Raw genomic sequence first — 16816 nt, 5'->3', positions numbered from 1 at the left:
AAAGATAACGCATAGAAAACTACAAGTAAATTAACACTAAACGTTGGAAGCATGGACAAGGTGCACCGGTAGGGTAGTAAGTGTCCTCCACATTGTCTAGCTAGGGAGAACGGCCGAGTTGAATATGTCACGGCCGCAGATGGGTGGATACAACAGACAAATGTAAATAATGCCTTCAGTCATCTCGATTCTATTAGTTTAAAGAGATCAAATACCAATCAGGCTTTTTTATACTCATAGTTACCTTTATGGACTATCGCCGCGCAGGGGCGTAGCTAGGTCTGTTTTATTTGTACGCAAAATTATGGCGAGGGGTCTTGGGGGGGGTCGCTCAAGGCCCCAAGTGAGTCATTGCATAAAACCTTTATTTCATATCTTTAAAATGTGTGTTTTTATTTTTGTTACTTTTTCCGAAAGTACGCAACTGCGTATTTGTGTATAGGCAGCTACGCCCCTGCCGCGGATTGATAAATTCATTATATGCATTTGATGAAATACAATCAGATCATGCAGCTTCAGGACAAACATTTTGACAAAATATAAATACATTTTATATGCTTATTTGAAACGCAAACAGTTATTTTATTCAAAGTAATTTATTTTTGTTCTTTGTTTTGTTTCTCTTGACAATTTAATTCTCACAGTTTATTTTAAGTGACTTGTAGGTCCAATGTGTTTGGTGTTTCCATCATATGATTTAATTCTTGACTATTGTTTAATGTGTTACACGTGTCACTATAATAATCAAATTACTTGCTTTCTTATTAGTACTTTATTTGTTTTTTATGAATAAGTGAAAATGCATTTTCAAAATTAAGTTACAATTTTTAATTAAGGTGGAGAAGAATGCACATACAGACTAACGCGAAAACTTTATTAATAAAAACCATGATTCCTGAGATCTCTTTATATCCGACTTACTATCCTAACTTCCGAAAATGACTACAAGGGCGGATTTAGGCGGGACGTGGCGGTTCTGTTCCCTCTATAGTGCACATACTACAACGAGAATAGGTATGGTATACATGTCAAAGAGCCAAATGTCAGCCCAAGGCTACCTATTGGTCATAAGTGAACGACGAGGAAATCATACCACAAGGCAGGCTGCAGCTGGACCCAAAACATCATTTTACTCAGGTACAGCAAAATAGTTGGAAAATTATTACACAAACACACTAACATGCAAGCTCCAGACCAGTTTAAACCTACAAAAAGTTAACGTCCTCCTCGTATAAAAGCATAGATTAATGTATAGTTTAAATAAAGAAAACTAATGCCCTTACTGGTTTTTAGTAAAACCTGAAGTTAGTAAACCATAAAGAAACACAGATACTTTTATTTAGTAGGGCTAACAACCAAGGATTATTTGATAAGTTCAATGGCTCTGTCGGTTCACCGACCTGCGCCCCATCCATCTCCATGTAACACCAGAATTCATCCCTAACAATTAATGCTTCATTCAAATTTTTGGAGGGATATGTCGATATAATGGCCTGGTACCATCAGAGGTTGTCCTATATAGTTAAATCGTGTGCTAAAATTCATACTATAGATTTACTTACAAGGAAGTATCACTCGGTTAACGAAAGTAGCGTTTAATATTTTCAAGTCAATTTCAAAAGAGTGATAATATTGATCTAACTTATAGGAACATACATGTACATTGTAACAGTTCCGACCCCAAAGTTTGTTTTGCATTGCGTTTGCGGTGGACCAGGGATATCAAAGCTATTGACCTACGAACTATTGAAAATAGATTTTTTTTTGGTCTGATATGTTTATGACCATGAGGACAGATAAATTCTTCGATTTGCCATAGTTACCCATTTACTGTATATGTATGATCACGAGCAACTCACCGGTGAGTGTTTTAGAAAGAAACCGAGAACTCTTACCCTGTCGGTCCACCTTGTCCACCCTACCAGTTTTCGATGGAGTTCAGTTATTCTTATTTACCTAAAGTTTTTTCTGTTGGGTTTGATCAGTATCTTGTTTTCAGTTCCTGACTTCTGCAAAGTCTTTTTTCCATGGTCTTAGAATTTCTGATTTGTTTTTACTGCGGGCGCCCTTTTGTTCTTTTCTTCGATGGTGATTAAGTGACGGACCAAGCGATTTACAGAAGGTTATTTTTTCCTCAAGAAAAAAACTAGTGAAAAAAATAGGAACTAAATTTTCTTATTTGAACCATGATACTGTCATAAACAGTATTATCTCGGGGGACCTCTTCCTATATATAAGGTGATAGGACGTGCCGCTAGAATAGGTACCCGTATATGTGAATGTGTGTGTGTGTGTGTGGGGGGGCAAACATGATTATATGAAAAGTCAATGAAGTTTACATTACGAAAGTTATATTGATGGTCAAAACATCCACTTCTTAATTGTCATCTTTTGAAATTATTATCCTATTTGTAGAATGAATGCATTGTGAATATTGTTTTTGTTATATGTCCTAGTGTATCAAAATCAAGGGCCGAATCACTCACTGGTGGGTGCAGGGGGTTGGCACCCCCTCTTTATTGGAAAAAATGTCATTTTCATGTGGAGCCCCGAAATATTATTAAATAAATTATTTCTTTATTCCTGAGCAGTGGCGAGTCAAAAATGTTTTACAAAATATGTTTTAGTAGCGCTTGGATAACTTTCCGGATATTTGTAAATGATCAGTCGTTTGTTCTGAAATTAGAAAAGAAATTTCCGGTACATAATGTAGGACGTTAGAGATTTTTTTTATTTTACTAAGCTTACTAAATTGAACAATACTGTTGTGTGTGTGTTTTTTTTGTTTATTGTTTGTTTTTTTTTTTTTTGGTGACGCATATCGGTGAAGCTGATTCAGTGGTTTTATGTTCATTGCTGAGACGACTCCAAATTGACAAGGAATATTTGTATGATTTCTGTTTCGGGGACATCATGAAAATGTTATTTTTTTACTTTTAGTGTTGTATGACTTTTTCATACTCTAAAAATCCGTACAAAAGTAAAAACATATATTACAAGTGTAATTCAAGCTGTCAATGAAATTGTACCACAAGGTTCATTGCCCTAACGTTTTTTTTCAAATTCCAGAGTTTTTCCCTAGATCTTTGATTTCAAAGGTATGATTGGTCAAATAAGTGTTTGGGAAAGATGTGAGGAAATTCTGTTTAATAATTTGAGATTTCTTATGAAACCAGCAGTTTTTTTTCACAAAAACTCTTAACTGTAAAATAAGTTGTAAGGTCTGATGTCATAATTGCATGATCGAAATATTGTGATGTTGTAACTTACAACTAATTTTACATAACAATTTTTTTTGTGAAAAGGACAGCTGGTCCAGGTTTTCACAACCTTTATAACAATCAGTTAATTACTATCTTGATGCAATATTTCATTTTCATATATTGTTTATCTTCAGAAATTGAGCTGTTACCTTTTCCTCTCAGGAAATGTTTTTATACACATACCATGTATGCAGATTCTAAAATAAACTTACATTTTATATGTTTCAGGTGTTGTATGATTGACCAAAATATCTCAAATTTATGACATAATGCAAGAGCTATAAATATGCTGACTGATGAAACTAACTGTGATGAAATCCCAAGCAGTTCATCAAAAACTGATCAGATACAACTACTGAGTGAAGAAGATTTACAAATAGTGCAAATAAAGGCATCAAAAGCTGAGGTTAGAATTCAATAGCATATTTAAATGAAACATATGGATCCAGATATTTTTTAAAAGGAGGCTGTTGTTTGCTCAGTTTTGCACAAATTTTGCATGAAATTAACAAGATTTTCCAACAAAATAAGGAGGGTTCCAGTTTCCCCTGGATCTGCAATTGACATTAAGGTTTATTTTTATGTCATCTACTGTAAACGTAGAAATATTGCAGTTTACTAATTTTAGCTATATTCACAGTAGACGGAATATTAATACATTTACAGTAAGTTATCCCAATCAGTTGAGAAGAATCATTATTATCGATCGAAGATCATAACAATTCATGTATAGTTTCGTCTTCATGAAACATGAAACTAAAATTTGGTTTATTTCCTTATTCCATCTCCAATCCAGTTTTCTGTTTTACTAGTGCCGTGAAAGCCATTTACATGCGTTACAGAGCGATTATACAAATTGTGAATACCCTTGCACAATTTTATTTAAGATTAAGAAGACTTTTGGCTTCATATTTAAATAGTGATTAAATATAGACTGTTAGCTGTTTATGCAAGGCAATTCTGGTTGATATTTTGTGACAATACATTTCATGATATTATTGTTTCACTACTAAGTATTATGATATGTGTTGTATTATGAACTCATTGACAATACTCAGATCTAGTAGTCAGAAGAGAAAGTTAAAAAAAAAACATTCTTGTTATGTCTACATTTTTTCTGTTGCCACCTAGTGGGTAATTTTTAATATCTATTCTATACTTTCTTCTGAAACAAAATAAGCTCTAAATTATTTAATAATGAATTCAATGCACCATTAACTAAATGGGTGTTTGTTTCATTCAATCTTTAGTAGAGGAGATAATCTTCATCAAGTGCTTTTTTTTACCAAAAAAATTTGGGATGGCAAAAGGTATGCAATTTAATACTTAAGCACTGGGTCATGATACTCAAGAGTACTTAATTACTCAGATAAAAAGTTTAATGAAAAATATTGATTTTATGTTATATTAACTTATATACACTAATTAAATAAATGTATTATGACATTGCTTAGACATACAAATTATCACATAACTCGGTGTAAATGCTACAGCCTTGGTATGTGTGTATCACTTTACCTTTTGTGCGCAAATTGAACAATGAACAATCTACAAATAACCTTTTCAGCAATGTATTCAGATGCCAAATTAGAGGTTGGTAAAAAAAGCCATCAACTAGTTAATGAAGTTTGATTTGATAAAAAAAAACAAATATGTTTCTGTGGAGTTAGTTATTTTGATTACAACTTGTCCTATAATTCATCAGCAAAAAATGGACTTTAAATTACGCATACTTAACAAAAACTAAGTATAAATTAGTGATTTTATACCAATCACGTCAATAAACAATCAAACAGGAGTTTATGGTGTACGAGTTAATGATCAATGTAAAAGTGATGATTGGTGTACATGAGAACACCTTTACAAAAATGTATCCAATCAGTTGCGTGAAATGTTTGTACATTATTAATTGTTATTAATTAGTATTGAAAAACAGACATTTTACACAGGGAACTGCATCAAAATATTTAAAACTGAAACAAGTATCTGAGTACTAAAATTATACTTGAGTATTCATTGCTAACCCTAATAAAAATGGAAAAGTAAAATCCTTTGGTACAGTGAATGCTTCTTTTAAAGATATATCACATCATTTTTCTGTTTTGATTTTCTGGTATTTTGTTGTTTGTCACAGTAAGAGTTTTGTTTAAGATGATGATTATAATGAATTACTTTTACAGATAGAGAGAAGAATTGTAGCTTTCACTGAACAGAAAAGGAGAGAAATTGATGAAAATAACAGGAGAGAATTCTGTTCAATATTCACTGATGAAGGTTTATATAATGCTAAATACTAAATATTTTATTGGCACAAGTTTATTCACAATAAATGGTAGACCCATAGTAATTATGAAGAATTTTCAAATTGAGATGTAAATGATACAGTTAAAATATTTAAAAAAAATACATACTTGTACCAATAATTAGCAAAATTCCTAATACAAATTATGAAAGTATTTTCCCCCCAGACAATTAGATATGAAGGAGGAAGACATCTTTATACCTGAGTCTGAGTTAAAAATAATATGTTATTCAACAGTGAAAAGTTTTCTGATAGGATATGTTTTTTTCTTTATCTTCTCATTGACTATTATGGTACATTTATTCATATGACAGTAACAATATAAATTTTCATTGATGTTTCACTCATTATATTTGGATCCTAAATTTGAATTATGATTATGAGGATAGACTGTAACATGATTCTGTTCTATTTAGAATCACCTCAATATACATTTTACATAATTATTGAGAGTAAATGATAAAGTACTTATACAGTGAAAGTTTTTAATAACTTTTTTGACAAAATTAGATGAACTCAACCTTGTTGAATCCTAATGCTAAAAAAAAACATGCAGTTCTTGTATTGTTTAGATCAAGAGGACAGCTGTGCTAGAGTGAATGCAGTATTTCTGTCCAGACCTGGAGGGAAAAGTCACATCAAAGGTAAAAAGTCATATTATATACTGTGAGAGTAATACAGTATGTCTTGTTATTTTGGCAGATGTGAATTCTGGGATTTTGAGGCAAAAGTTATATGAAAAAGTTTGATGTTTCTAATTTTGGCATCTGCTTGGTGGTGAAAAATGTTTGTATGCAGAGAGTAAATATTATGGTAGAATATTTTTTAAAGTTTTTATGAGAATATGTGTACAAGCAAATATTTTTCACATGAAATTCATTTTAATCGAGCTTCACATATAATTCTCATGTAATATGAATTTCATGTGAATTTCACATGAATTTTGGATGAATCGAACCTTCATGTGAAATTCACATGAAATTCATGTTGCATGAATTTCGCCTGAAAATCATGAGATTTTCACAAAGTCACTATTTCACTGTCACAAACTTTATTTTCTTAATTCAGGTGAAAATCATGTGAAATAATTTTGCCTGTATAGCATTTCCTCACAGGAGTACAAACTGAGCCTGATCATAAAGTTTAAACAGGGACTTTAAATACATTCAGATCCATGTAATGCGTATAATTTTAGATGATTTTACACAAGATTCCTTAATCACTTTTAATTCTGTTCCATATCTATGTCTAACCTCTTGTATTATATCATTTAGTTTTAAAAGTTAGATAATGACACAAAGGGTATACACAGGGACTAAATACACTCAGTTCTATTTAATGCCTAGAATTTAAGATGATACATGATATTTCATAAGATTGCTATTTTATCAATATCTATATCTAATCTCTTGTCTTATATTGTTCAGTTTCAAAAGTAGTGAATTTGTCAGGACCACAAACCCAGATTACTAGTCCCATAAAAATCAAAGAGGAAAAGGCAGAAAATGTCCTTCCAGGAGTGGAAGAAAGACTTCGTAACATAGAGGAGCATCTAAAAATAAAATCAGGTAATGATATCTTTCCCATGTTGTAACATCCCAGCTGCTCTAAAGTATGAATTCTTTGTCTGTCCACTCATAATCTTTGTTTGAAATCAATAAGACTTTCAACAAGCATCAGCATGACAGGTGTCTTGCAAGAAGCAGGAACTTCTTGCGTTTTCAGAGCATCTGACTTCATTCCTGTGTTAAGTTGGGTTTGTTTTTGTGTTGTTTGTGTGTTTTGTTCTTTATTTAGTATCCTTTTGGTGTTTGCAGCTTTGTTTTTGCCATAGCATTTCCCCTTGTTTGTACCACATTGCAACTTCTTATCTTAATTTGCTTGCAGTTAGAAAATAATGTGATGTAAGTTCAGAAGTTATTGTATGCATTTACTGTATCATTATGATTTTATCTTAGTATACCAAACTGCAATTTTATTTGATTTTAGAGTAAGTATCACTTATTTATGAAAATTAAAGAATGCTTTCCAAATGGAAAAATCACAGTTATCTAACAGTTAACAGTAACTGATTCCATTGATCTGATAATATTGTATCTTGCCTGAGGGGACAACCATTTGATTCTGAGAGGGGGCCCTGGGAACCATAAATAAAACACTGCTATCTATATAATAAGATACAAAATACAAACTAAACATATGTATTGTCTGCTTAAAAAAAGACATACCTGTTAACCTTTGGAACAGTTAATACAAGAGATTCTTACGTAAATGTATTTTTTTATGTAAAAATTCAATTATTTAGAATTTTTCATATAAAACCTCCTACAAATCTTACTCTTACATTATTATGAGGGGGATTCATTGATTATACGACAGTCTCCCACTAATGTGGAAGGGTTAACAGGTATGTAAAAGAACAAAAAAGTTTCCTCTCATATATATACATGTATCTCCTTTTTTTCATTTTCAATATAATACAGGTGCTAAAATAGATAAAACAGATGTATTCAGTAGATTAAAGAAGTTAGAGGAACGAATATTGTATTTAGAAGGTATCTCTCCAGAATACTTTGATCACAGTGTAAGTAATATTTTAGCTCATGGATTTCTTAGTGTGACACCTAACTTTTTTTTTCATGTTTTTGAACATCATACATTTTTAGCACACCTTTGTTTTAGAACTTGATACATTTTTAAGCATACCTAGACCAAATTTCAATGTGACAATTTCATTGTCTGTCTTCTTTTAACAACAATAAGCTGCAAGGAGCCTGATTTTCTCATCTAAACTTAGTGCTTTAAATGAACATTTAAAAATGGGAAGCAAGTGAGTTTTGACAGAAAGAGGGGGGAATAACTCCAACACTCAACTGAATTTCCCTGAATCTCCAGATTGATTATAAAAGCTAAAGACACAAAATCTAATGCCATAAAAACTTCACAAGGAAAAGTATGAAAATGTGTCTAGTGATATCTCAATTCTTTTTAACAGCGGACAGCTAAACAATGAATAGGGTTTATGATCTCATCAATTTAGATAAGGATCTGTCGGTAACGATAGCTTGAAGCTTGTCATGCAATAGTTTTTTTTATGATTATAAAAAGGTTTTCATGGAAGACACAGGCGGTGGGTGACACATGCCAAATTTTGTTATCAGTAAAATTTCATCCATCAGAGATCAAAAGCTCATGATTTTTAAGAAATGAGTGTAGGTTTGTAATAAACTGTAAGGGATAGAAAGAAGATACATAGGATGCACTAGAAACTTTCAAATAAAGGGAGTTAACTCTTTGAACTGTCCGTAATTTAGTTGATTTGTTAGGAGACTTTGAGAATATATCCATAGCCATTCACTTTCTAAACAAAAAAATCACTGTTCATTTAGACATCAGAATAAGTTAACATTTTATAGGAACAAAAGAATTGGTGGGATAAAATTTACTATGTGCCACTCATATTTATGGATCTGCCTAGTTTCTATATGGACAGTCTCGAAATAGCTCTGGTAGTACAGTCAAATACAAAAACACAAAGCAGATGTTCTCTTTTTTTTTTTGGATAATAGAAATTTGAATCATCATTGATTTTTTTATTTTAATGCCAACTTTATCAGACTTAATATTATAAATAGACTTTTTATCCTGCAGTCATTATGTTCATATACAAATACATGGTGGCAAATGCAGCTTTGATGTAATTCATGTACATGTATATTTTTGCCTGTATTTTTTTACCATGCCCATAATTGTCAAAGATTACTGTGAAGCTGGGGCTTCCCTATCCTTTCGGTGTAAAACATGAAATCAATTTGGAGTAGTAAACAAATTGTACATTTATTTAAAAAGTTTTCATTCTTTTTTATTGCAGGATAAAAACAATATTAGGATATTGTCAAAAGATACAGCCTGTATGTGTACTCAGTGTGTAATGTGGATAATTATCTATTAAGTCTCGTTCTTTGCCTCATACATAAGCCACACATACAGGCCAAATTTTCAACAATACTCTGATATACTTTGTTAGCTGTATAACAATCATGAATTTCATTTACCCGGTACAAATATTTCCAGATACCACCACCAAAGCAAAGAAAAGTAGACAGGTTCATCAAACAAGAACACAAAGCTGAACAGGTATTTACATAGTCAAAGTTCCTTTATATCAGCTTCAATATTTTTAAACCTGTGTAAACCAAACACCCTGCCTTAACCAAATAAATCTCTAAAAGGGGCTTGGATTGGTTTCACTGTATAAGGAATGATCATAGCAAACTGAACATAACACCCTTCCTGTATTACTCAGTCTACCTGACAAAATTGTGATTATTGCTTCATGAAAAAAATTACAATTATTTCTTAGTTAAATTATTTTCAATATGATAAGTGAAAGAGAATGCTCTTGCTTTAACCGACAGTTGAACTTAAGATGAATGATTTCTGTTTTCATTTGGGTGTTATTATATGCATTTTTTCTCCAAATTTATTGTTTAAAAAGGACAGTTTTAGCATTATTAGAAAAGAATTAAGTTCACAATTAAACCTGCATTTTGTAGGTGAATCATTTGAATTTAGAAATATAATACAAAAGGTGAAGTGATTCATTTAAAACTTTAAAAAATCTGGTCAACTGAAAAAAATCTCAAAAGAAGGTTATAAAGTATACAAGAAACACAGAGAGTAATCAAGGGAACCAGGATTTTTGCAGAAGTCAAAGTTAAATATAATTCAAGGGTAAAGACTAAACAAGGAGAACAGACACATATAACAAAGAACATGAAATAACCAATATAACACATACAAAGAAACAGAACCTAATGAGCTACCCAGCTCCAATAAAAACTGGTATTGTGGGCCAGGAACAAAAATGGCAACCTTGAAACTTTAGTTGAAAAAAAAACTTCTTTGTAAAGCTGACCCATAAATTGAGAAAACCTTGTACATTGTGTTGTACAAAAAAAACAGAACTAAGAATGTATGGAAGAAATTTGTCCTTTGTGAATTTTCAAGTAATCTAGTTTCATTTTACAGTTTCAACATACCAGGCATTTTATTTTTGCAGGATTTAAGCATCTCAGACATAGAAGCTAAAATGGCAACATTGAAAGAAAAACTTCTTGGTAAAAGTAATCCACAAATTGAGAAGACTTAATACAAGAAAACAGAACTAAGGATGTATTGGAGAGTAACTGTCTCTTTCTGGTTATATCAAAATGACATGAGTTCTTTCCCTTTGACGACTGACTCAATATATAAACAATAAATGTGGCATCCTCCAATTTATATCTGCAACAAAATGCTCTTATGTTGATGTACCAATGGGAAATTATCATGAATTCAAGTTATCAGACAAACAGAAATAAACCTTTCCAGTTTTATGCAAGTGAATTTTAATACGTGATAATGACAGTGTTTTAGTGTGACACAAGATGAAATGAACTGTTACTACAGCTTGACAGAGACAAAATTTTTATATGTATATTGATACATAAGCAGTTTCATATTGAGATTAATCACTGGTGTGTTATTGCAAGAAATTCATCATTGTTGTAAAATGTATTAAAATAAATGCTGTTAGTTATATTTGGATGTTGTTATCTTTTTTTTGACAATGACAGCTATTTAAAAAATACCTGTATGGTGAGTATGAAGGACACAACACTTCTTGGAGTGCAGGATAATTTATTTAGATCAACTAATTTGGGTGCTAGGCACCATTCACAGGACCTGCAAGTGCTGTGTCCTCATGGGCTTGGGAACCGGTATGATTGGTACTGCTCCAACCGTACCAATAATTTTGACAGGTACAGTATGCCATTCAAATTATTTTGACAGAAAATGTTTTGTTTTTTTTAGGACACATTTCACCTGTTTTCTTATTTTCTTTCTCATTCAGAATAAAAATGAATTTTCCGGATGTCAGTAACAGTACCAGTAAGTTTTTGCTACCTACGCCTATGGTCTTGTGTACTTTACAACTTTATACTGAGGTAGGACACCCTGAATACCTTTTGGATCCACTTAAAGGGTCTAAAGAACTTTCCTAACCAGGCATTGGTTGACCTTAACCTGTATTGATGAACATTGTCATCACACAGTCATAGTTGTTATGTCCCGCAAACCAATTTTTTTCTTTCTTTTTTTTTCTGGGGGGGGATTAAATAGAAATCAGCCTATCTGTTTGTCTGTCCATCTGTCCTTCTGTCTGTCTACGATTTTTGTAACCACAACTTCTACTAAACCCCTCTAGGGATTTGGAAGAAATTTTAAAGGAAGGTTGGCAATTATTTGTTGATCTGCATGAACAAAAATAGTTACTGTTGAATTACTCCAAAGGGAGGCAATTCTTAAAAGGTTTTTCGTGTTAAAATCTCATAAGCCCAATTCCTCCTTAACTGCTTAAGGGATTTTGATGAAACTTTATAGGAAGGCTGGGAATCACATGTAGATGTGAATGAAGGAATAGTCTTTCTGTTACAAGACTTCAAAGGGAGGTAATCCAACTTTAGATTAGGTCTCACTAACCACTTACTGGTCAAATGGCCACCACCCTATGTAGTACCAAAAACACACTGAACCTAGACATATGCATTATAAGTGCATTATTTGTGTGTATTATGATTAAAAGTAGTCAAAATAAAGCTAAGAATGTGTACTTTAAAATCATATATGTAATTAATTACAAAAGTGTATGAATATTGTTTACATGTGTGAGTAATTTGCCTCCATGCTGTCAATTAGCAGAACAGGTAAAAATGTGGATTTTCAGTATTATTTATTCAAGTAAATTTTGTGAAGAATTTCTACTATCATCGTACCATTAGCATAATGATTTTGGAAGCCTTACTTTCCAAGTTTCGCAACAGTATGCAACTTTAAGATGTCTTTTGGCCTGGGAATTCACAGTGAGACTTTGAAAATTACTTTTTTAACATGTAAAGTAATGGAAACGTTAGAAGTGGTTAGTGAGACCTGAGGACTACATCTTGTAGTTTTGCAGTGTCATTTACATAACAGTTACGTTGGTAACGGCCAATGTTTTCATTAAATCCACTCAAGCAGTACCAAACTTACACATAATCTAAAGCCCATAATATTCACTCACATATAATAAAAGATAAGGAAAATATCTGCCAGTGTTGCAAAAAGAAGGACCAGTGTCATTCTTAAAAATGTTAATTGGTAAAGGCCAATGTTTTAGTTACAAATCATTCAAGCGCAACCAAACTTAAACATAATCTGTAACCCATCAATATACACTCACAAATAAAAGATGAGGACAATATCTGCCACTTTTGCACAAAAGACCAGTGTCATTTTCATAACTGTTCATTTGATAAATGCCAATGTTTTCGTTAAAAATCATTCAAGCACAACCAAACTTAAACGCAACTTGTTACCCATCAAGATACACTCACAAATAAAAGATGAGGACAATATCTGCCACTTTGGCAAAAAGAGGGCGGCAAAGTGTCATGTTCATAACTACTTATTTGGTCAAGGCCAATGTTTTTGTTAAAAATCATTCAAGCACAACCAAACTAAAACATAATCTGTAATCCATCATGATATACTCAAAAATAATAGATAAGGACAATATCTGCCACTTTTGCAAAAAGACTAAGGGCCAGAGTCATTTTCCAAAATGTCAATTTGAAAAAAGCCAATATTTTCATTAGAAATCATTCAAGCACAACCAAACTTAAACATAATCTGTAACCCATCGATGTACACTCACAAATAAAAGATGAGGACAATATCTGCCAGTTTTTGCAAAAAGACAGTGGACCTGAGTGTCACTTTCATAACTGTTAATTTGGTAAAGGCCAATGTTTTCATTAAAAATCATTCAAGCACAACCAAACTTACACATAATTTGTAATGCATCAAGATACACTCACAAATAAAAGATGAGGGCAATATCTGTCACTTTACAAAAAAAGAGGGAGGCAAAGTGCCATTTTAATAACTGTTAATTTGGTAAAGGCCAATGTTTTCATTAAAAATCATTCAAGCACAACCAAACTTACACACAACTTGTTACCCATCAAGATACACTCACAAATAAAAGATGAGGACAATATCTGCCAGTTTTGCAAAAAGAGGACAGCAAAGTGTCATGTTTATAACTGTTTTTTTGGTTAAGGCCAATGTTTTCCTTAAAAATCATTGAGGCAGAACCAAACTTAAACATAATCTGTAATCCATCAATATACACTCACAAATGAAACTATGAGGACAATATCTGTCACTTTCGCAAAAAAAAGAGGGAGGCAAAGTGCCATTTTCATAACTGTTCATTTGGTAAAGGCCAATGTTTTCGTTAAAAATCATTCAAGCACAACCAAACTTAAACACAGCTTGTTACCCATCAAGATACACTCACAAATAAAAGATGAGGACAATATCAACAATTTTTGCGAAAAGACAGAGGACCAGTGTCTTTTTCATAACTGTCAATTTGGTAAAGGCCGATGTTTTTGTTAAAAGTCATTCCAGTACAACCAAACTTAAACGCAGCTTGTTACCCATCAAGATACACTCACAAATAAAAGATGAGGACAATATCTGCCACTTTTGCAAAAAGAGGGCAGCAAAGTGTCATGTTCATAACTGTTTTTTTGGTTAAGGTCAATGTTTTTGTTAATAATCAATCAAGCACAACCAAACTTAAACACAACTTGTTACCCATCAAGATACACTCACAAATAAAAGATGAGGACAATATCTGCCACTTTTGCGAAAAGACTAAGGGCCAGTGTCATTTTCAAAAATGTCAATTTGGTTAAGGCCAATGTTTTCATTAAAAATCATTCAAGCACAACCAAACTTAAATATAATCTGTAACCCATCGATGTACACTCACAAATAAAAGATGAGGACAATATCTGCCAGTTTTTGCAAAAAGACAGTGGACCAGTGTCATTTTCATATCTGTTAATTTGGTAAAGGCCAATGTTTTCATTAAAAATCATTCAAGCACAACCAAACTTACACAAAATCTGCAACCCATCAATATACACTCACAAATGAAACTATGAGGACAATATCTGTCACTTTTGCAAAAAAAGAGGGAGGCAAAGTGCCATTGTCATAACTGTTAATTTGGTAAAGGCCAATGTTTTCGTTAAAAATCATTCAAGCACAACCAAACTTACACATAATTTGTAATGCATCAAGATACACTCACAAATAAAAGATGAGGGCAATATCTGACATTTTTACGAAACATGGGGGCAAAGTGTCATTTTCATAACTGTTCATTTGGTAAAGGCCAATGTTTTCGTTAAAAATCATTGAAGCAGAACCAAACTTAAACATAATCTGTAACACATAAAAATACACTCACAAATAAAAAATGAGGTCAATATCTGCCAGTTTTGTGAAAAGATGCAAAGGTCTCATTTTCATAACGGTTGAAGCACATTAAAACTAACATAATTTGTAACCCATCAAGATACACACAAACAGAAGATGAGGACAATACCTGCCAGTTCTGTGAAAAGAGGAAGGCAAATAAAGTAAAGTTAGTGGTCGCCAACGATGGCAACAGCACAATACCATTATACGATCTAAAAAAACATTTTGCAGTCATATAAAAAATATTTTAGAATGTTCCTCAGTTTCAGTTTTCTTTGTTTTTGAAGAATGAACAAAATTTTATATTTTGGTTGGAGATATTGTATTTGATACATTTGCTATCTGATATGTACATGCATCATGCCTTTTTTTGTTTCTAATCTCTATTGAACACAGTTGCCAATCTTTCTGCCAATTACTCCAGACTAAAACCTACCTCCATCTTTAATGTTATTTGGAACAGTTTCCCACAAAAACTTTTCTTGTTTTTTAATTCTGTTGTGTACATGTTAGTCAATTTGAGTAACATTTTTGAACAAAAGTTGGGGAGTCCACCCCCAAAACCCACCTTTTTCAGTTCAAGACATTTTTTAATAGTGCATTTTTTTGTGCAAAAATTACTATGATGGTCCAAAAAACCCATCTCCTTATTTTTGAACCACCTTAAAACATCTATGGATCCGAGGCCTGTATCTCCTCTGGAGACATAATAACTACTTACTGTTACCGATATATACTTTGCCCTCCGACAGTAATTATTTTCTTTCATGCACATCTAAATATGATGGCCAACCTTCCTATGAAGTTTCATCAAATTCTAAAAGCAGTTCAGAAGTAGATTTGATTGATTGTTGGAGTTTAACACCCGAGCAGCAATATTTCAGCTATTTTCAGGTGATGAACATGAAATGGATAAAATGAACAGGAGTTGAGTTCATTAGGTTTAAACATGAAAACCCTGAGGTTGAATTATCTCCCTTTAATCCAAACGTAACTATTTCCCTTCATGCTTATCTTCATACGATGCCCAACAATCCTGTAACATTTCATCAAAACCCCTCAAGTTGCTTAGAACGAGTTGCCATTACAAGAAATGTGGACACGTGGACAGATAGGCCGATTACTATATACCAAATTATTTTACTAGGTCAACAAAGTGGAAATAGGCAAAATTGGAAGTAAAATTTACAGTAAAACAAGAGACTTCCAGAAGCCTGAATCACTCACCTGATTTAATTTGAACCCTTCAAGGGCAATAACTCTAAGAAGGAGTTGTCCTACAACTCTGATGACCTTATCATAACTATCATTTAAACATTTAAGTTATTCTCTTATCGATCCTAGTTTTCAAGATATTGGCCCAAAATTGTATAAAAAAGTTTTTGCATTTCAAGTGCAACAACTCTAGCAAGGAGTCTACCTACAACCCAAAAACTTTTGAAGGCCTTACCATGGGGTTCATTTCTGACTGAAACTTTTTTATGCATTTCAAGAGCAATAACTTTAACAAGGAGTCATCAGACAATTTGACTTAATGGAGATTTTGTAGGACTTGTCATAAAAATCATTCATCAATTGAATATTATAGTTTTCGAGATATTAGCTGAAAACTGCAAAGAACGTCTTATTTCACATTTCAAGGGCATTAATGCCAACAAGAAGTTTTCAGACAATTTTGACTTGTGGTGAGTTTTGTAGGCCTTATCATAAAGATAATTTCATCAACTGAGTTTTTTTCTTTCTTATATAGTTCTCAAGAAAATGGCTGATATCAGCAAAACTCATTTTCGGCCTTTCAATGGCAATAACTCTTAACAAAAAAACGTCTGACAATTTTGACCAAATTAAGACTTTTGTAGGGCTTGTCATAAAGATCATTTTATCAACTGAA

General features: G+C 32.4%; 1 protein-coding gene across 3 annotated transcripts; it reads left to right on the top strand.

Moving 5' to 3' along the window:
• The first annotated feature begins 2686 nt into the window (after positions 1–2686).
• On the top strand, positions 2687–11148 carry LOC148610165 (MAP3K12-binding inhibitory protein 1-like). Of its 3 annotated transcripts, none has more exons than XM_088542287.1 (8): positions 2687–2709; positions 3492–3669; positions 5444–5537; positions 6138–6209; positions 6993–7133; positions 8049–8149; positions 9640–9702; positions 10628–11148. In XM_088542287.1, exons 2-8 carry the CDS (start codon positions 3550–3552, stop codon positions 10715–10717), a joined length of 681 nt encoding a protein of 226 aa, XP_088398413.1. In that variant the 5' UTR covers positions 2687–2709; positions 3492–3549; the 3' UTR covers positions 10718–11148. The 3 variants fall into 3 exon arrangements, with proteins under 3 accessions (XP_088398413.1, XP_088398411.1, XP_088398412.1); XM_088542285.1 differs by lacking the exon at positions 2687–2709 and adding an exon at positions 2754–2888; XM_088542286.1 differs by lacking the exon at positions 2687–2709 and adding an exon at positions 2782–2921.
• Positions 11149–16816: the final 5668 nt, after the last annotated feature.

This window comes from Perna viridis, chromosome 8, assembly GCF_037379345.1.
Source record: "Perna viridis isolate PV_CMFRI_1.1 ecotype Kerala chromosome 8, ASM3737934v1, whole genome shotgun sequence".
NCBI lineage: Eukaryota > Metazoa > Mollusca > Bivalvia > Mytilida > Mytilidae > Perna > Perna viridis.
This window is presented reverse-complemented; position numbering and strand designations above follow the sequence as displayed.

Excerpts from the sequence above, each read along its gene's own strand:
- LOC148610165 (XM_088542287.1), top strand. The coding sequence starts at position 3,550 with ATGCTGACTGATGAAACTAACTGTGATGAAATCCCAAGCAGTTCATCA. Across the intron at positions 5,538-6,137 it reads TTCAATATTCACTGATGAAG|ATCAAGAGGACAGCTGTGCT; the intron begins GTTTATATAATG and ends TGTATTGTTTAG. Across the intron at positions 8,150-9,639 it reads CAGAATACTTTGATCACAGT|ATACCACCACCAAAGCAAAG; the intron begins GTAAGTAATATT and ends AAATATTTCCAG.